Raw genomic sequence first — 21,112 nt, forward strand, 5'->3', positions numbered from 1 at the left:
CCTTACGCTGACCACTGGTACACAGGCCTAAAAAAAAACACACAGAAACGAAGCATTTATTCATTTAATTTATTCGTCTCCTTTATAAATACAAACAAAACCCAACACTACGCTTACATACAAAACCAGGCCAGTCCAGGCAAAACCTGGATCAGTGCCAGTCAGTTATTCAGCTGATCGGTCAGCAGTACTCAGTGTCCTCTCATACTCTCGAACGTGATTTAAAAGGCTGATGGTCGGCAGATCACACACACAAATCCACACAGATATAAACTATAGATATAAAGTAACTGTCCAATAATCCGTCGGCTTAGAAAGCATCCGTTTGTGGACTTCAGTAGTGTCCAACATAAGGAAATGACCACCACTGATATGAAACACCCCCCCCAAAAAAATAATAATAATAAACGACCAAGCAACGAGACTCATTCACACACACATATAAATCTATATATAATCTATATATAAATCTGCAATGTCAGTACTGTCGGAAAGTGAGGCAGTGCTGTCCCGGTCAGAGTCAGAGGCCTTCATTTACCTAACGTCCAATCGAAACTCCTAAGAACCCTGCAAGATCCGGCAGACCCCAAGAACTGCTCCCCAACGTCCGCAGGTGTTGGGGTCCATCCTTCCACCAAATCACACTGCTGAAGCTTCTGCTGTCCTTAGGTCAATGGACTGACCACCTCAGAGTCCAGGTCTGGACCCTTGAGGACCCAAGGACCTCAAGATCATGGAACACATTTGGGAGGACTTGCATGGTGAGATGAATGGTGGTTAACGAATAACAAGGCCACCTTATTTGGCCACGCCCACCTTCAAGAGTTTGATTCTAGCGCCGTATTGTGCTGGAATTTCCGGTCAGATGGTCTCAGATGTGGTCAGTTTGTGGTCGTATCGTATTCGGAGTGAATGAAGGCTGCTGCTGGGGACGCTACTAACCCAACATTCCAACAGGCTAATTAGCGCTATTTAGAGCAAAGCTAACTCACTAACTAGCTTTCCAACACCACACACCAAAAATGTAGAGTTTTGCGGGGTATCATGTCCAGCAAAGAATCTGTGGCTCAAGGTGCTAAGTTTACAACGTCCACCCAAACGTCTGTCTGTTTTTTCTGTATTATACTATTAATAATATAATAATTCTTACCTTAATATTGCTTAATTAACATGAATTACTTAATAATTCTGAAGTAAGCAGTGAAGTAGTCAGTCAAGCCACAAATCTGACAGAATAGAACGTACGATTTTATGCAGAACCTATAACGTGATTCTTACATTTTTAACGCCGACCCCTGGCCAATGGAGTGGTCAATATCAAAGTATTAAAATAATAATAATAACAATAATAATAAAATACTGAAAACTGACCAAAAAAAAAGAACGAACTAACAAACTGTACATTCAACCCGTCTCAGTGTTCCTCTTATTGCTCATAGAACCACATCAGCCATCATCACCCTCTAGCAGAGGAGCCAAAGTAAAGGATTAGTTGAGCTAAGGGCTACCTTATCTCTACCAGCCAGCTGATCAGCTGACCATGGACGGTAACTGAAAACATCCCATAATAATACAACAGAAGTCACGGAGCAGACGCTGGATTTGATGGTTCAATGTTGAAAATGAAATATTCAAAACTCAAACTACAAGTGTTTACCTTCCTCAGTAGATTCTCAACACCACTGGAAAACTTTGAAGAGCCCGAGAAGAGCTTGAGAAGAGCCAGAGAAGAGCCAGAGAAGAGCTCCGCCCCCTCTCGGAAAAACAAATAAAATTACAACCCGTTTCAAAAACTGGCCACATATCGAACCTGCAGATTAAACTAAACATTACGAGCTAGCAGGACAGTCAGTCAGAGGATACCAGTGCACCCCCCACCCCCCAAAACCCATTGAGGCTCAACACCAGTCCTTAGTGTACGCAGGCGGTCAGTGACCCCTGTGGGCCGCAGAGGACGCAGACGGCTGTAGCTTCTCAGGCTGGACGTCTTTGGCTTCTGTGTCAGAGGCAGAGTCCGAGTCCTGCGCCTGCTGCTGCCGAAGCCACATGTCCGAGTAAAGGCCTCCCTTAGCCAGCAGCTCCTCATGTCTAAAACAGAACCAGCAAACGACATGCGATGACTCGCAACACCTGGCCACTTTATTAGAAACACCTACCTTGCAGTTTCACTCACTGGCCACTTTATTAGAAACGCCTACCTTGTGCTTCCAGTCACTGCCCACTTTATTAGAAACACCTACCTTGTATATCTACTTGCTGCCCACTTTATTAGAAACACCTACCTTGTATATCTACTTGCTGCCCACTTTATTAGAAACACCTACCTTGTATATCTACTTGCTGGCCACTTTATTAGAAACGCCTACCTTGTGCTTCCAGTCACTGCCCACTTTATTAGAAACACCTACCTTGTATATCTACTTGCTGGCCACTTTATTAGAAACACATACCTTGTGCTTCGACTCACTGGCCACTTTATTAGAAACGCCTACCTTGCATATCGACTCGCTGGCCACTTTATTAGAAACACCTACCTTGTATATCTACTTGCTGGCCACTTTATTAGAAACACCTACCTTGTGCTTTGACTCACTGGCCACTTTATTAGAAACACCTACCTTGTGCTTTGACTCACTGGCCACTTTATTAGAAACACCTACCTTGCATATCGACTCACTGGCCACTTTATTAGAAACACCTACCTTGTGCTTCGACTCACTGGCCACTTTATTAGAAACACCTACCTTGTGCTTCGACTCACTGGCCACTTTATTAGAAACACCTACCTTGTGCTTTGACTCACTGGCCACTTTATTAGAAACGCCTACCTTGCATATCGACTCACTGGCCGCTTTATTAGAAACAGTAGATTTGGAGGAAAGCAGAGTCCGCTCCTCACCTTCCTCTCTCTGCAATCTGTCCCTCGCGGAGAACGAGGATCTGATCTGCAGCGATGATGGTTGATAACCTGCAGCAGACACTGCGATTACTGACAAGCCCAGGAAACACACACGTACCAGTGTGTGGCGGTCAATAAGCGTCCCTCACCTGTGGGCCACCACGATGGTGGTCCTGTTGGCACACACTTTAGCCAGCGAGGCCTGGATGTTGCGCTCCGTCTGTGTGTCCAGGGCAGAGGTGGCCTGTCGGAGGTCATTAAAAAGTGTCAGTGCTGAATGGCCTGTTTTCCACGTGAGAGAGCTTAACGAGGCATCTCTGAATGCTAGCTTTCTCAACAATGAAATTAGCACGACTGATTATTGATTGATTGATTGATTGATTGAGTCTTGGCTCAGATATTGATAATGGCAGAGGAACAAGAGGAGATTGTTGACAGTCTAAATCCAGCGTTTTTTTTTAGCAAGGTTAGCCTAGCTGTACTGTGGACCTGTGTTAGCATCCCGCAGGGATAGCATGCTGGCTCAACAACGCGACCAGAGCATAAGCAGCGGTGTTACCGCGGTACTGCCAGTGTTATCCAGCATCGTTACCATGGCGTTAGCATCCCTACCGCAGTGATAGCGTGCGTGCTGCCAGCTTCGCCTAGCACCGTTACCGTGGCCTTAGAATCCCTACCGCAGTGGTAGTGGGCCAGCTGTCAGCCTCGCCCAGCATCGTTACCATGGCGTTACCATCCCTACAGCAGTGTTAGTGTGCCGACTGCCAGCCTCGCCCAGCATCGCTACCGCGGTGTTACCACGCCGACTGCCAGTGTTGCCCAGCATCGTTACAGTGGCGTTAGCATCCCTACAGCAGTGGTAGTGTGCGGGCTGCCAGCCTCACCCAGCATCGTTACCATGGCGTTAGCATCCCTACAGCAGTGTAAGCGTGCCGACTGCCAGCCTCGCCCAGCAATCACCAATCTTCGGGGAGACACTGGATTGAACCACTGTGAACCAAATCTCTCTTACCTCGTCCAGCAGGATGATCTGGGGGGCTTTGAGGATTGTGCGAGCAATAGCCACCCTCTGCTTCTCTCCTCCACTCAGTTTCAGACCTCTCTCGCCCACCTGGGTGGTATACCCTAACAAAAGAGAAAAAACACACCCAAAAAACACGCTGACATATCGGCCCCTTTCACCCAGCTCTTCGGCTTCGGTCCAGCCACTTACCCTCAGGGAAGGACAGAATTCTCTCATGAATGTCAGCAGCCATGGCCGCCTCCTCCACCTCTTGGTCGGTGGCCGCGACTCGGCCGTAGCGGATGTTCTCGCGGATGTTGTCGTTGAACAGGACGGTGTCCTGAGGTACGACCCCGATGTGTGCCCGCAGGGAGTCCTGCTTGACCTGTAGAACACCCAAGAACTTCGTCAGCTAAACCAGGCGAGCTAATGCTAAAGCTAAAGCCAGTGAGCTAAAGCTAAAGCTAACTTAGAAAGCATCTTGGAGACAGTGCCGGTGATTAGCCTGGCTGCTCCTCGGTGAGGGGGCGGAGCTAGGTCTTTAGCGCCATTATGTTATGTATCCATATACAGCGTCTCCATCTCGGTGCTGTGTGCGTTACCATGGTAACATACAAACTCTGGGCCGTCAGTCATGCTCGTTCATTACAATATTAAGGCCACGCCCAGACCCCAGTCCTCAGAGAGGTGTACCGCCAAATCGAGCAGGTCTCACCTTGGAGATGTCTTGGCCATCGATGCGGATGCAGCCCCCTTGAACGTCATAGAAACGGAACAGCAGGCGAATGATGGTGCTCTTCCCGGAGCCAGACTGGCCAACCTGTGGACATTTAAACAGAGGAGAGACACGAGGACTTCATGGACAGTCATTTGCTCTGAGTAATCAGTTAAAATGCTAGCTAACCCCCCCCCCCCTAAATTATTGGGCAGGACAACAAATGTGTGTGTGGTGTGCCTAATAAACTGTCTAAAAGAGGGCACAGCTAGCCGACTAAAAAGCTTAGCCAGATTAGCTCTGGCTAATGTAGCATCTAGCTAGCTAATCTGCAGGTATGGAACCTACATCACCAAACGCTTCGTCGTCACTAGCAACCCCTAAAACAGCTAGCCAACCAGCTGGTCTGCAGGTACGGTTCGTGGTCAGTAGCGACAGCTGACTGCATGTGTGTTTCACTCACAAGTGCGACAGTCTGGCCTGGCAGGACGGTGAACGAGACGTCCTTCAGGATCTCCTTCCTAAGAGGACAGAAAAAGTCAGGTCTGCATATCGCTGCTGTCCAACGGAAAAGACATGCATCTCCATTTTCGTCCCTTTGGACCCTGTAGCGGCTCGCGATCGGTTCTGGATGATCGGACCAATAGAAATGCTCCAGATCACGCCAAACATTCCCACTTGGAGATGCATGTTTTTGATTGGACGGCGACGATATTCGTATTTATGTGGGCAAACACAAACAGCGCATATCCACCCTTCAGTGTAGCTGAAGAAGACGTTCTGGAACTCAATCCTCCCGTGTTTGTAGAGAAGACCTCCAGCGTTCACGTCGTCTTTCACCTGAACCCAGATCACAAACAGAAGCCCGTCAGACGCCGCCGGAAGCCCGTCAGACGGCACGGGTGTGAGGCAGCGAGTCGTTTACCGTACCTCCTGTTCTTCCGTGAAGAGCTGGAACATGTTCTCCATGTCGATGAAGGACCTCTGGATCACCCTGCAGGAGAAACAGGGACAGGTGGTCCGCTTGTTCTGACTGACAGAGAGGGAGCCAGAGCAGGCCGGAGGAACGGGTGGAGGGTTTACCTGTAGTACGTCCCAAACCAGTTGAGCGGCGTGTAGAGCTGGAGGATGTAGGTTCCGAACAGGACGTAATCTCCCACCTGCAGGTGAGGAACAGCTCATGTTAGCGATGATTTGTTGACTCGTCAGTTACCCAAACACCCCCTCCCCCCCCAACATACGCCCCCTCAACTCAAGCCTCTCACCCGGCTAGTACCCAGTAGCCTGCAGACGCCGGTGACGGCCGGCACCGCAGTAAAGCAGTGTGGGGAGGGGGGAAATAGCGCCATCTACCCACACTGGAGAGAGCAAGGCCAACTGGGTTCTCTCTCTGGGCCTCGGCTGCTGATGGCTAGCAGCGTGACCAGGGTTCGAACCAGCGATCCTCTGATCACAGTCCAACTCAAATAGGACTCTTCTGGTCATGTTATGGATTTTATAAATTTCTTTATTTTAAATTGATCATTTTATGTCTAAATAAATATCAAATAAGGTTTAATTTAATTAAATTTAATTTAATTTAATTTTTTGGGGGGTCAAATTTCGTACTGCCTACTGGTATGGTATCCCAGGTGGTTGATGCTAAATGGTGATGGTGGTACTAGATGAATACTATCATGTTGCTAGGGTGTTACCAAGTGATTTCTAGGCCATTTCTATGGTATCCCAAGTAAGTGCTATGGTGTCTCAGGTGGTTGTTAGGGTGTTCCCATATATCTGGATCCCGCATAGCTGTATCCCCCCTTCCCCAACACTTCAAGTACCTGGAATTTGCCCTCGGTGACGAAGTAAGCACAGAGCAGCGAGCCGGCCAGCAGACCCGAGCCAATGATCAGATTCTGCGTCTGGTTTAAGAGCGCCAGCGAGGCGTTGGTCTTCCACTCCAGCAGCTGTCCAGAGTCCAGAGGGAAACAATGTCAGGGATGTAAGCAGAAAAAGAACACACTGCACCAGAATTCGGCAAAGTCATTCGTCACCCCCTGTACTTAAAGCAACACTGTGTAGCATTTATACCCTAGAGTAACAGGATCAGTCCAGTATTTAGGTCAGTTAGTATCAGTATCGGTTAGGGCTGGGCGATATGGTCAAAATATCGTATCACGATATTTAAAGATATTTTCACGATACACGATATTCATCAGGACAGACGTGATTTTAAAAGCTACCATCCGAAATGCATTACTATTTTTATGCAAATTATTATTATTTTTTGTTTAAATATAGATTTTTAAATTTATTTTGTTTTATCCGATCTTTAGTCTCGCAGACTTCGAATCGGCACGGCTCTTACGGTATTAGCATGTGTAGTATTATTGGCTAAGTGGCTGGTATGGTATCCCAGGTGTTTGATGCTAAATAGAAAAGTGATGGTGGTACTAGATGGAGGCCATACTATGGTGTCTCAGGTGGTTTCCAGGGTGTTCCCACATTGTTGGATTGGTTGGGTGCTACTACTGTTGCTGTATCTTGGTGATGTAAGATGGGTGCACAAACTTTTGCACGCTATTAATTCCTATGGGAACCTCCCCCAAACACACACTTTGAGTACCTTCGAATTTGCCCCTCAGAATAAAATAAAGTTTCCGAATAAAAGCCTGACAACACTGTGCCGAGGTCCAGCACAGTTAATAATTAGTAAAAAATCTCAAACCTGATGCCTTAAGCCTCTCCCCGATGATCAGGTATATGGCTTATTAATTCAACAACGATATCGGATCGGTATCAGGTATCAACCGCTGCGCAAAATTCATGTATCGGTATCGAAACAGAAAACGATGGATCGGTTCATCCCTTATGTACACTACTTCAATTTCTCAGTAGCTATCTTCAGATTTCATTACCAGCGGTAATCCTCGGGGACCAAGCACTATACACCATTATAGCTCTGATATATAGTTTTTTATATTAATTATATAAATTTGCATAGTAAATTTGCACAGTAATTATCCCTGTATTTAGTCTCAGACCATCATTTTCATATCTGCTTCTAAGCCAAATGCTAAACACAGGGGCATTACCTGGTACTTCTCGATTGCTTCCTCAAAGCGCCTTACTTCGTAGCTCTCCGCGTTGTAGTATTTCACCTGTTGATAACAGCGTTCAGTCACTTACAACATATCGTAAACATTACAATATTAATACAGTGTTTTTAATAATTCCACATACAGTACATACACAGCGTCAATAGCTAGCGGGACTAGGGGCGAGCCAAGGCCAAGCAACAGATCGCCGAAATAGGACCCTCGGACGTTGAAGCCAGGGGAGCTGCTGCTGTTTGCCTTGGCTGAAGTTGCTCTGAAGCTGTGACAGGACGTAGGCTAAAAGCTGATCAAGACATGTGGTTTTTCAAAACACAGCCTTTACTTCCTACATCTTGATCCTACGACTTCTTAGCTGCATTAGCCTCAGACCTCGAGCGGGAAACAGAAGACATGAACTTCTGCAACTCTTAATGAAGCTGAATTGAATTGATTTTTAATTTTATTACATTTTTGATTATAGTTTCTCTCTTTTTTATTGATATTTATAAGAATCTGGTCTGTAAATGGAGGAACTGCACAGTAAGAATTTCATTGTTTATTGATGTAGGTTCTTAGTAGCTTTCGTAGGCCGTAGATCAGCTACTCCTCACACACTGTGTCCACCGCTTATCTCCAAAGCCCAGCTAACTGATAGAAGCTACAGTGAGGCATTGTTCAAGTGGCCTTGAGGGTGCTGGCTAGCTCATCTCGCAGAGACCAGGTGTGGGAAGTCATAGTTGACTACGGTTCTGAAATTCGCATACGAATGCATGAAGAATGAAGGCTATTCGTGTGACTACAGATACTATGGATGGCGGATTGGGATCCAGCCGTAGAGAGAGAGAGTTAAGAGTCAGGCGTGTTTGATTAGACGCAGCTGGGCATTCTGCTTCAGGAGGAAAGAGGGTTACACGGTACCGTCTCAAAGTTCAGCAGGGAGTCCACTGCTTTGGCCTTGGCGTTGTTGTCCTGAGTGTTCATTTCTCGCCTGTACTTGGTCCTCCACTCAGTGATTATGATGGTGAGAGCTGACGGATCCGAAAAATATGAATAAATAAATCAACCGATTAACAAAATCAGTGTGTTTGTTGTTGTTTGTTTTACTTTATTACACTAAAATGTACCAATAAACAACAACAACAACAACAATCATCATTACTATTTGTGACAGGACGGGACAACTGGTCCAATCTCTGTAACAGGGCTTGGTTTGTATTACACCGGTTACGTGGTTTGCTATGTTTGGTACACTACATGTCCAAATGTTTGTGGACACCCCATATAATGTATGCATTCAGCTACTTCAAGTTGCACCCATTGCTGAGGCAGATGTAGGAGCAGATACACATGAGCCTATTGGCACCTTACTGCCCATGCTCTTGAATGATGGATGAAGGTGCAAAATCTGGACGGTCGAGGCGATTACTCCAACAGGATAACCTTTTCTTTTTAATTACAGTTGATTTGGGAAAAAACTGTGAATGAGCAGGTGTCCCAATACTTTTGTCCATATAGTGCATGTCTGATTACAAAAGCCATTAGTAAAGTGAGAGTAAAAAAAAGCAGGAACAGAAGTGTCTGAGCTGTGGGCAGATACTCACTGAGGTAAAGGGCCATGCAGACGAAGACGATGAGGCCGAACCAGGCGTTGAAGTAGGAGATGAAGTAGATGATGGCTATGACGATGTCGGCTATGGTGGGGAAGATGCTGAACACGATGTAGCTGCGACCAAAGAGAACAATACAATTAAACATGATAATCATTCAGACATTTTTAATTGGTTCTCAGGTTCTCAGACAACTGCAGCTGGAGCGAATCTGGCAGACCTGAGCAGGCTGTCCACGGAGGAGGTCCCGCGGTCGATGCTGCGAATGACTTCGCCGGTGCGGCGGCCCAGGTGCCAGCGCAGGGACAGCGCGTGTAGGTGGGCAAACAGGCGCACCTGCACTACACGGCTGGTGTACTGCTGCACCCGGATCCACAGGAAGGAGCGCATGTTACTGAGGAAGCCAGAGGAGCCTGGTGAGGAGGAGAGACAGGGTCAGAGACCTAAAAGGCTGCACCTTTTAAGGTGGAGTGGAAAATCAGGTACAGCGGTGGACTGGACACCACCCGAGACATTCGGACGATTGACTGTGATTGGAGGACAACTTAATTAATTCATTATAATTAATGCTGTTCAATCATTAAACACCCATTAAAGGCACTTACCAGCCCCACCACCCTGCAGGAACTTGAGCAGGACATAGACACACACCGTGGTGGCCACGGTTTTCCAGGCAGTCCCGCCGGTAAGCTGGTTCACTGCACATGAGAACAACAGCGTCAGAACTTCAGGAACTTCTGCATATCGCCATCGGCAACAACCCCATCAGCAGGTGTGTTACATGACCAGGTACTGGTCTCTGTCAACAATCCCCATATCAGTGCAACTCCACCAAAACTTAGCTTAGAATATTTCTATTGGGTAAGAAAGTGAAGCCCAAGCCCGGCCCGAATACGTCCCGAACCCATGAGTTTGAGACCTGAACTGAATGGGTGTAACTGGTACCGGTCAATCTGAAACCCGAACTAGACCCAAACAGATCAGGATGCTGCCGGTGCTGGTCAGTCTGAAATCCGAAACTGACCCGAAACCTCTGAGACCTTTGAGACCCGACTCCATCTGGCATTGATACTGGTCAATCGGACAACCAATCTCGACCCGAATCAGTATCTTTGGTACTGGTGAAGCTGAATCCCGGGTCTGACCCGAAACCCGTGAGGGACTTGGCATTCAGCTTCACCAGTACTAAACTCTCTCTTGGAGCCCCGACCCGATCAGGCCCGACTGGTACTGTTCAAATTGTAATCTGAGCCAGACCCAAAAGCACTACTCCTAATGCAGCTCCAGACTGTGTCCGAACGATTACGTCCACAGACACCTCACCTATGTTCTTATAGTAGATGGGCACGAAGACGTTGATGGCGCGCTCCACCCCCAGCAGACTCAGGCAGAGCAGGACCAGCATCTGCAGGAGCGCGCTGCCACTGGGCCACATGTACGGCACCAGCAGACGCACCTTCTTCCCAAAGTCCCGCCATGCAGACTGGGTCTGAGGAGCACCACCTAGCAGAGGCTGGAGCAACAAACCAAGAAAGCACAAAGTAAAGGTTTCCAATAAAGTGGCCAGGTAGTGAAATTACAGGGTAGGGGTTTCTAATAAAGTGGCCAGAGAGTGGAAGCAAAAAGTGGCAAGTGAGCACACCTGTCCGCCATTTTCCACATCACGCTCATCCTCGTTGATAAGGAGCATGTATGGTCGTCGTGGCAACCCTGGAGCCTTAAGGCCTATGAAGAACAGCATCCCAGAGCTAAAGTAGCGGAACATCCAGAGCACGAACTCCACCTAAACCATCAATAAACATAAAGTCAGGGGTCAGTGAGAGCGTCTACCTGTAATTAACTCTATATAACATTAGAATAAACCCAAATAAACATAAAGTCAGGGGTCAGTGAGAGTGTCTACTTGTAATTAACTTTATATAACATTAGAATAAACCCAAATAAACATAAAGTCAGTGGTCAGTGAGAGTGTCTATCTGTAATTAACTCTATATAACATTAGAATAAACCCAAATAAATGTAAAGTCAGTGGTTAGTGAGAGTGTCTACCTGTAATTAACTCTATATAACATTAGAATAAACCCAAATAAATGTAAAGTCAGTGGTTAGTGAGAGTGTCTACCTGTAATTAACTCTATATAACATTAGAATAAACCCAAATAAACATAAAGTCAGTGGTCAGTGAGTGTATACCTGTAATTAACTCTATATAACATTAGAATAAACCCAAATAAACATAAAGTCAGTGGTCAGTGAGAGTGTCTACCTGTAATTAACTCTATATAACATTAGAATAAACCCAAATAAACATAAAGTCAGTGGTCAGTGAGTGTATACCTGTAATTAACGCTATATAACATTAGAATAAACCCAAATAAACATAAAGTCAGTGGTCAGTGAGAGTGTCTATCTGTAATTAACTCTATATAACATTAGAATAAACCCAAATAAACATAAAGTCAGTGGTCAGTGAGTGTATACCTGTAATTAACTCTATATAACATTAGAATAAACCCAAATAAACATAAAGTCAGTGGTCAGTGAGAGTGTCTACCTGTAATTAACTCTATATAACATTAGAATAAACCCAAATAAACATAAAGTCAGTGGTCAGTGAGTGTATACCTGTAATTAACTCTATATAACATTAGAATAAACCCAAATAAACATAAAGTCAGTGGTCAGTGAGAGTGTCTACCTGTAATTAACTCTATATAACATTAGAATAAACCCAAATAAGCATAAAGTATAAATATATATATCATGGCCAAAAGTATTGGGACACAGCCTTTAATCACTGAATTTATGTGTTTGAATTAGTTCCATTGACACAGGTGTGTAAAATCCAGCCCCCAGCCCCATTTCCTCCCTCCTAGATCTTCCTCCATCAGCTGTGAGTGGTGTTATTATTAAACAGTTGAAGAGTTTAGGAGGAACAGCTCACAGAGAGCAGCTCAGCCACCGAGTGTCTGTCAGACCACGTAAAGTTACAGAGCAGGGTCAGGGCCGAGTGCTGAGCTCAGAGCAGAGTGCAGAAAAGCCTCCAACTGACTCAGTAACTGCAGCAGAGCTCCAGACCTGCTGCTGTATTAATGCCTAAGGCTTCAGAAAAGCTCCTGTAGGTGTCCCTTTACTTTTGTACATACAGTGTGTGTAATATAAGTAGGCTAAATTCCAACAACTCAAGGCAATTCTCAGTGGTTCACCACAAACCCACATGTTTTGAAACCCAACTCAATCCAGATCACTGGCAAGCCTGTGTAACGAAAAGCAGCTGAGGAAGTGCTGTGTCATCCAGAGGAGGAGCTTGTGGAGAAGGCCTGCTGCCTAATTGGTCAAAGCGGAACACGTCTGGGAGTGGTCAGAAAGAGTCTGAGAAGGAATGCAGGCAGGCTCGGCCATGAATCAGCAACTTTCACGTGAGCGGCGTACACGGTCACCTTCAGAAACACCGGCACCGATAAGCTTTGATAAGGAGGGATTTGGTCATGGCTGGTGGTGATGGTGGTGAATGGAAGCAGGAGGTGTCTGAAGAGGGTGGAGGGGTACAGGAAAGGCATTTTACCATCATACAGTATCCACCCCAGAAGACGGGTGTGGGTTCACTGGTGGGTTTGGATGGTAAATAACATTATATATATATATATATATATATATTCAGTTGTAGTCATGGCAACCCCTCGTTCCCTCCACCTCCACCTGTATATAATAGCCCAAGACCCGATGGCCAGGTTCAGACGCCACTGAAGATCCCACCATCAAACACTAGGCTGGGGGTGTGGGGGTACCCCTCTACTAGCCCACGCCTGGCATAAGACAGCATGGTGTCAATGGGTTCATGTTGATCTGCTCCAGGAAGTCCTATTCTATTGGCAGTGCTTCTCCACAGGAATGCGTGTCAAAATGGGTGCGTTTATTGGAAGGGGTGTCCACAAACTTTTTTGTTATTATAATCATCATCATCAGGTGTCTTTCTTCAGTACCTTATGGATCTCTTTTTTGTTTAGGGGGCTGGAGAACGGCATTCGCTTCAGTTCCCCTTCTAACTGGGCTAGAGTTCAACATGCTGAGTCATGTGTGCTCCAGCTTTGCTAACCCTAAGGGCTGAGATCAGGTTTTGCAGGCGAACACCACGGCACTGTAATGCTGCATCATGCTGGATCATGACTTTTCTGTGTTTGTTGATGGCACACTTCCTCCGACACTAGGCTGAGCGGTCATCAAGGTCAGGAAGTTCCTAAGGCCTGGTTGAACAGGTTCTTTTGCCACTCATAGCATCTCCATGCGATAGTGTGCCATGGGGGATATTGGCTGTACTGTCTAACGGGGGTTGAGTCTCAATTTCAATCTCAGACTAAAATACAGGGCTAATCGTTTTTAACAGGGATTTTTAAGACAATTTATGTCCAGAAATCTGCTTTATTATAAATGATAGGCACACGGCCAGCCATGATTAGAAACTGCTCTACTGGCTCCATATTAAGCCACAGGTGCTTGGACCCCGCTGATTGCCACTGGCAATAACTTTCATATCGCTTATAAAACTCCATAGAGATCAACATTAACTGTGCTCTACATCAGTTTCAGACGAAATCTGAATATTAGCTGGGGGTTTTGGTGGGTAACCAACTTCACAGCTCGCTGAATGTTGGAAACTTTCCATATAATATAATTATAAGTCTAATAAAAGAAAATGTTTTTCAATATAATTGCCAAAAAATCATAAAAATATTCTCTTAAGACACTTTTTTCATAGTTTTCCCCAAGTAGCGTTCGTAACGTAGCCCATAAGCCACGCAAAATTTCCATCATTTCGTTAAATTCCGTAAATTATTTTGAGCCTTTTGGAAAACAAACAAATGCTAAGGCTAAGTTTCCTCAGCTAGCGCTACTATTGTAACCATGTGCTGCTCGTATCTTTCAGCTGGAAAACAGCTGAGTTAGTTAAAAATAATATTGTCCTCCATAAATATTACAATTCTAACTCAATTGATATATAATTAATAATGGATACAGTCAATATTTAGCGTAATCAATTTGTTCACCCCTTACCGATCATGGTTTACTGATGATAGATAATGAAACAAACATATCGGCCTCAGTTTTGGTCTACACTGTATGTTTTTCCCCTCTGAAGCCTCTATTATCACTACTTATGGATCAAACTGTGTCTAATAGACAGACACAGTGTTTAAGCACTCCAGCAGCACTGCCGTGTCTGACGTTTCTCCATCACCCACCTGCTGCTCAGTGTTCTCCAGCCCCCACCACCACTGAGGGCTCGTCCAGGACACGAAGGCCACGTTCTCGGCCGCGAACGCCAGCGCCCAGTACAGCAGCAGCACGGCGCTGTGCCCTCTCGTCCGCTCCCTCACCAGGACCCTCCTGCGCTCCAGCCTGAGCGAGACGCAGGCCCAGATCCACCCAAGGGCCGTCAGGCAGCCGTAAAGCAACACGTATCCGTAGAGCCCCTCCAGCACCGCCCTGACCACCGTCCAGACCACGGCCTGGAGAACCAGCAGCGCCGAGAGGAGCATCTGCAGGTTGTAGAGGCGAGAGCGCGGCACGTACTTCGGCTCCATCGTTGCGCCATAGCGGCCGTAGCACAGGCCGTGGAGGGCACCGAGGACGAGGGCGAGGCTGAGGAGGACGGACGGGACCAGGGTGAAGAAGAAGCAGGGGGTCATGCCGCCTTCCACCCATACTTGGTGCATTGAGACCCCCGCCTCGCAGTAGCTCTGCAGTACCGCCATGGCGGCTGGGTGATGCGCTCGTCGGGAGAGGGCCTGTATGTTAAAATATTCAAAGCAGAGAATTTTAATTTGCACATTTTCACCATTGGAACTGACCTATCAGAACATTATGACCACCTGGTTTGGAAAATATACTCGGACAATCATCAGCCCCACTGACCATACAGGGGCACTGTGTAGGCACCATTCTGAGTCTCATAATAATAATAATGAGACATTTCCTCGTAATTACGAGGCGTTTCAGGTCATAAGTATGACGTAACATGTACATTAACTTTACGACACGATCCCAAAATAATATAAAAAAAATAATTTTTTTTTGGAAATACGAGATTTTTTAATGGTATTATTATAAGATTATTTTTATAATTATCTATTTTATATTAAAGATATTTATTAGAAAAAAAACACGATTTAATTTAATAATTATTTAATAATTCCTTCAAAGAAAAGGAGGCGCCCCGTACAACTACAAGACCCATGATGCACTGCGAGAGCGGCAAATCCACAGCCACACACACACACACACACACACACACACACACTCAGTAAAGGAGTGTTTACAGCTGAAGTGATGAAGGTTAAAATCCCCTAAACATAATAACTAACAACCAAATCCACCATTTATCTGCTTTAATAATCAATGGTGATCAACGAGTGTTTAGTAACACCATGTAAACAGTGGCCAGCCCGCTACAGAAGACCCCCACCCTCAGTCAGACAGCACTTACACCAACTCTAACTTACAGTAATGTAATAATTTACATATTTAAATCCTAATTATAAAAGGCTGCAGACTGCAGCACTGCCTCCGGGCTGTCTGAGGCCATGCTGGCTCCACCGGCGCCCTGGCGTTCACCCCCAGCCAAACGCAGCTGCGCCACAACCACCGCAGCGCCGCTGCACCCTCCGTCCGACACACACACACACTCACACTCACACACTCACACACACTCACACACACACACACACACACACTCACCTTCTGTGAAGCTAAATCAGCGGCTCGGGCGGCTCTCACAGTCCTTAAACGCGTCCCGGCTCTGCCCTTGTAAACACAGCGGCTCCGTCCATGCCGCGGACTTCGTTTCCCACCCGCGTTCAGGCGAGCGGACTGAAGTCTGGGCGGAGCTAAACGCAGAACCGGAAGCTCCCTAGTCCCTACAAAGTGCACTACACTGGCTACGGCTACATCCACGGCTACAGCTACGTCTTCTGCACCCTAATCGTGGGCTGGGTGCTAAATTAGGACTCCAATGGCTCAGATCAAATGAAATAGTAACGAACTATTTGGGCGAAGAAGCGCTTAGTGAACGACCCTCGTAGTGTGCTACTTAGGGGGCAACGCATGCTTTTGAGATTTGCCCTAAATTACTGAGCTTTTTTTTTATTATTATTACTTTTTTAGATCGCTGGAAAATTGTAATATTTAATTGCACTATTATGATTATTATTGTTATTATGATTATTATTATCTTGTTTTGCTACACCAATTTCAACGACGTATCAGCCGTCAAATCTGGGCGGAGCTAAACGCCGAACCGGAAGCTCCCTAGTCCCTACAAAGTGCACTACACTGACTATTGCTACGGCTACGTCTTCTACATCCTAATCGTGGGCTGGGTGCTAAATTAGGACTCCCATGGGTCAGATCAAATGAAATGGTAACAAACTATTTGACCCTCGTAGTGTGCTACTTAGGGGGCAACGCATGCTTTTGAGATTTGCCCTAAATTACTGTTAACCTTTTTTTTAATTATTATTAATAAAATTATTATTATTATTAGATCGCTGGAAAATTGTAATATTTAATTGCACTATTATTATTATTATTATTATGATTATTATTATTATTATTATGATTATTATTATTATTATTATTATTATGATTATTATTATTGTTATTATTATTATCTTGTTTTGCTACACCAATTGCAACGACGTATCAGCCGTCAAATCAGGAGGCGGGTCTTGCCGGAATACGGGTGGGAAACAAAACCTCAATGCAGCGTCTCGGTTTCTGATATTAATATTAATTATTTTCATAAATATATTCAAATCTAAATATATTTATACAATAAAATATAAATTAAATGTAATAAAAATATAAATTAATATGAAGTAATTAAAAAACAAAAAGTAATGTAAGGAAGTCTCCACAGAGAGAAGTTGGTGGGCAATGGAGTGATTGAACAGCCGGCCAGCAGAGGGCAGTGTTACTCCATCCGCCAGTCTGCAGGCGGCGCTGTCTGGATGTCTGGAAGTTTTTGGACCTCCCGATCATTAAATGATCATGTAGCTAATGTCTTGTATCTCGGTTAATGTGTCGGGTAATCTGAGCTGAGTCCGTTTCGGACTCATTGCGTGTTTTAATGGAAGTCTGGGGGGCTGGTGGAGCCCGCTGCTCGTGCTGTTACCCACAGAACATGAGCAGAGAGGCCTAAAACCGCACTGGAGGCCGTAGGTCTGACCAGCGGGCGAAGCTCAGGGCCTTCCAGCCTTCAGTTTAATTCACTGCATCTTAATGCATGTTTAAACAGCAAAGGTGCTTACGATGGGTGGGCACCGGTGGTCCTGAAATGAGGTGTGAACGGGTCGAGTTCTGACCGAAAACAACCTAGGCAGACGTCAACAGTCAGACGTTCGTTGCTATCCCGGCAGTGAATTGTCAACACAGGCACGTATCGCTTACTGCTTTATTACATTTCGGTCGGCAGCGAGAGGTTCAGATTAGCGAGCGAGCCGAGGTGAAGGCCTGATAATATCGATTAACTCTGTATAAATAAAACCTGAGAGCGGAATCAACCAATCGTGCTCTTATTTTCAGGGTACGAGAGTAGTTTCGTCTGGGAAACGGCACTCTAGGCCTTTTGGAAGCTCCCTAGTCCCTACAAAGTGCACTACACTGACTTATTGCTTCATCCACGGCTACGGCTACGTCTTCTGCACCCTAATAGTGGGCTGGGTGCTAAATTAGGACTCCAGTGGCTCAGATCAAATGAAATAGTAACGAACTATTTGGGCGAAGAAGCGTTTAGTGAACGACCCTCGTAGTGTGCTACTTAGGGGGCAACACATGCTTTTGAGATTTGCCCTAAATTACTGTTGAGCTTTTTTTTTATTATTGGAAAACTTTGATATTTAATTAATATTTAATTGAATTGCTAAAAAGATCACTTTATTAAATATCGCTTACTGCTTTATTACATTTCGGTCGGCAGCGAGAGGTTCAGATTAGCGAGCGAGTAAAACTGACAGCTCTGACTCACCGAGGCATGGACTCCACAGGCCTCTGAAGGTATTATCTAGACCCCTGCTGTGGGATCTGGCACCAAGACCAACGTTGGCAGCAGGTCCTTCTTTAAGTCCTGTAAGTTGTGAGGTCGGGCCTCGGTGGGTGGCATCAATGAGCCTGCTGACCACCGTACACCAGGATCCATACTGGCCACCTACACTGGGGACTCGCAACACGACCGGCCTGATGTTTCGGAGATGTTCTGACCCAGTGGTCATCTAGAACATCACAGTCTGGTGATCTCACCTCCCACCTCTTGACAGCCGCCAAGCTCTTTACTTCATGTCAAGTAACATGGTTTTAATGTTATGGCTGATTGTAATTATTATTGAATTTGGGTTATCAATAGCAGCCGTACTTAGCCGGACGTCTGGACCAACGTCCCGACGTCCCGACTCTGCATAAAAACAACCACCTGTGTGAGTGGTAGTCGCAATAATAACAAGGCCCGCTATGGGCGAACCTGATAAGTGTAGAAGGTTGCAAAGGTGCTCCCACAGAAAATCCTGTTTTCACATTCGTCGGCACCAGGAACCTGGTTTATTACAGCTTTAATGCAAACAGGAAAGCGTTTCCACCAACAGACGAAACCCCTGACCAGCAAGACCCCGGAATGCCACGGCTAGACTAGACTAGCAAAGCAGGATACCAGCTAAGTCCTCGTTTGGGATTGCATGGGCGTGCCAACAGTAAAGATGGAAACTATAGCCTACACATGGAAGTGCTGACGCTGGCTTTCAGAAGTCCGGTGGGAACGGTCAGAGCACTCAGGAATTAGCCTTATTGTTTCAGGCCTTATTCGTTAAAAAAAACGTTCCACAGGTGTAACGTCAATATGCCGGACAGGAGGCGATTAAATAAACCCTAAAACTGAAAAAAAGATGTTATTGCAGCGGGAAAGCAGAGAGAGCAAATTCCTGAGCTTTGGTGTAAAAACATGGTGGTATTTTGGCATTGTTGCACAAGCCGAATGACGAAAAAGCCTGTTAGCTTAGCATTTTAAGGACAGAAAGCTCCTTTAAGGGTAGTAACACTGCCTCAGGAATGGAAAACTGTGTCTTCCTCAGAAAAACAGCTGAATAATGAGGGTTCGGTACCTCCAGAACCGAAACCGAGTTAGACTAAAAGCTAGACTAAAAGCTAACGCTAGCCAACTAGCTATCATCCACTCGTCTGTCCGACGTCCGCTTCCTCAGAAACTAACTGTACTACCTCGGCTGAACAGAACTGGAGCTTTTTATTTACAGGTAAGACTCAAGAAACCCAGGGAAGTGAGAGAGAGGTAAGGCTAAAAGCTAACCAGCTGTAATCTCTATAGCTTGCTAACAACACATCGTCACTGTGAGGTTCTGCGTTCTTTAGCACATGCGTTAATTTATTTGAATTCATGTGACCAGTTAGCAATGCAGCTAACCTAGCTAGCTCTTTAAAAGAATATATACATCTATTTATTTATTTATTTTTAATTTTTTAACCTATTTCTCCCCAATTTGGATCGCCAGTCACCCAACGCTAGTGAAGGTGAAGACTATGGACTGCCGCCAGAGCAACAGCGCCTGGAGGGAAGCGATGGCCAGCAGTGATGTGGGGAAAGGACGCCATCTACCCACCCTGAGGAGAGCAAGGCCAACTGTGCTCACCCGGGGCCTCTACTGCTGATAGCATGACCGCTGGACCACTCTGGGCCCTCGTCCATCGATTTTTGACCTTGTCTGGGGTGGGGTGACTTTTGGGGTGGTAGTCCTACATTTACTAGCTATACTATGTGGAAATTTGCTGTGTCTGGCTAATCGTTTGGCTTTAGGACTGTGGGGTATTGCCTTTGTGCTTGGTTACAGCTAGCTAGCTGTGTAGCTGGCGGCTTGCTAACTAGCGGCTAGCAAAATAGAGCAATAATGAGGTTCTATTAGTAGTCCTGTCTAATATAAAGCAAATTAAATATATTACAGTTTTTAAATATCAGATATATTAAGGCATTTAAACGTTGTGGATTGCGACGCTTGCCAGGATTTGTTACGAAGGGAAATGGCAAGGGAACAGTACGGAAGTAGCCTAGGGGGTGTCATCTTTTATCATTTTATTATTATTATTATTATTATTTTAAAATAAATAATATTTATTTATTTAATGCAAGAGTGAGTCTTCAGCCCTGCGAACTTCCCCTAATGGCCCCTGATGGTCTCTACTAGCCATTTGACCAACACACACATCGAAGGTTATCAGATTGTCCACCTCACTTCACATCTACCATTCACTCCACAGTCCATTAGAGGTCAGCCATACCATTATATGGCAAAAGCTCCATAATATTGGTAGGTCCCCCTCGTGCCGCCAAAAATACACTACTGGACCCACAGAGACATGGCCTCCACAAGACCCCTGAAGCTGGTCCGTTGGTACCTGGAACCAGGACGTAAGCAGCAGATGCTTTAAGCTTCCATAGATCGCTTCAATGAGCCTCGGGCACCCATGACCCTGGTACTGACCCCTGCATTCTGGCCCAGTCTGACTCGGCTAGAACATCACAGATGGGCTTCTTTTGCCCAGGTCACCCATCAGGCCCAACAAACCTGTATCCCTCATCCCAGGTAAGCAGGCTCGGCCGCAATGTCAGTCTCAATGGTGCCTCTTCTCGATGTCCGTGCCATTTCCTAAATGGCTCTCGATGTCATGTCTTCAGAGCCTGAAGATTCCTCATCGTTTATGGGTTATTAATAGAATAAGGCCCAGTAAGCCAGACTCAGAGACCATTAGGCACGC

At 45.8% G+C, this 21,112-nt stretch overlaps 1 protein-coding gene across 1 annotated transcript; it reads right to left on the minus strand.

Annotated features, from left to right (window-relative positions):
• Positions 1-55: 55 nt before the first annotated feature.
• abcb6a (ATP binding cassette subfamily B member 6 (LAN blood group) a) lies at positions 56-16,124 on the minus strand. The gene is made up of 20 exons (XM_072657208.1): positions 16,040-16,124; positions 14,545-15,090; positions 10,947-11,087; positions 10,628-10,817; positions 9,910-10,002; positions 9,525-9,717; positions 9,299-9,420; positions 8,616-8,725; positions 7,695-7,760; positions 6,441-6,566; positions 5,701-5,777; positions 5,548-5,611; positions 5,372-5,457; positions 5,081-5,138; positions 4,618-4,722; positions 4,113-4,287; positions 3,912-4,024; positions 3,049-3,143; positions 2,900-2,968; positions 56-2,088 (listed from the first exon to the last, which is right to left on the minus strand). The coding sequence occupies exons 2-20, from the start codon at positions 15,055-15,057 to the stop codon at positions 1,929-1,931; spliced, it is 2,556 nt and encodes an 851-aa protein (XP_072513309.1). The 5' UTR covers positions 15,058-15,090; positions 16,040-16,124; the 3' UTR covers positions 56-1,928.
• Between the last annotated feature and the right edge of the window lie 4,988 nt (positions 16,125-21,112).

This window comes from Salminus brasiliensis, chromosome 15 (genome assembly GCF_030463535.1).
Source record: "Salminus brasiliensis chromosome 15, fSalBra1.hap2, whole genome shotgun sequence".
Lineage (NCBI taxonomy): Eukaryota > Metazoa > Chordata > Actinopteri > Characiformes > Bryconidae > Salminus > Salminus brasiliensis.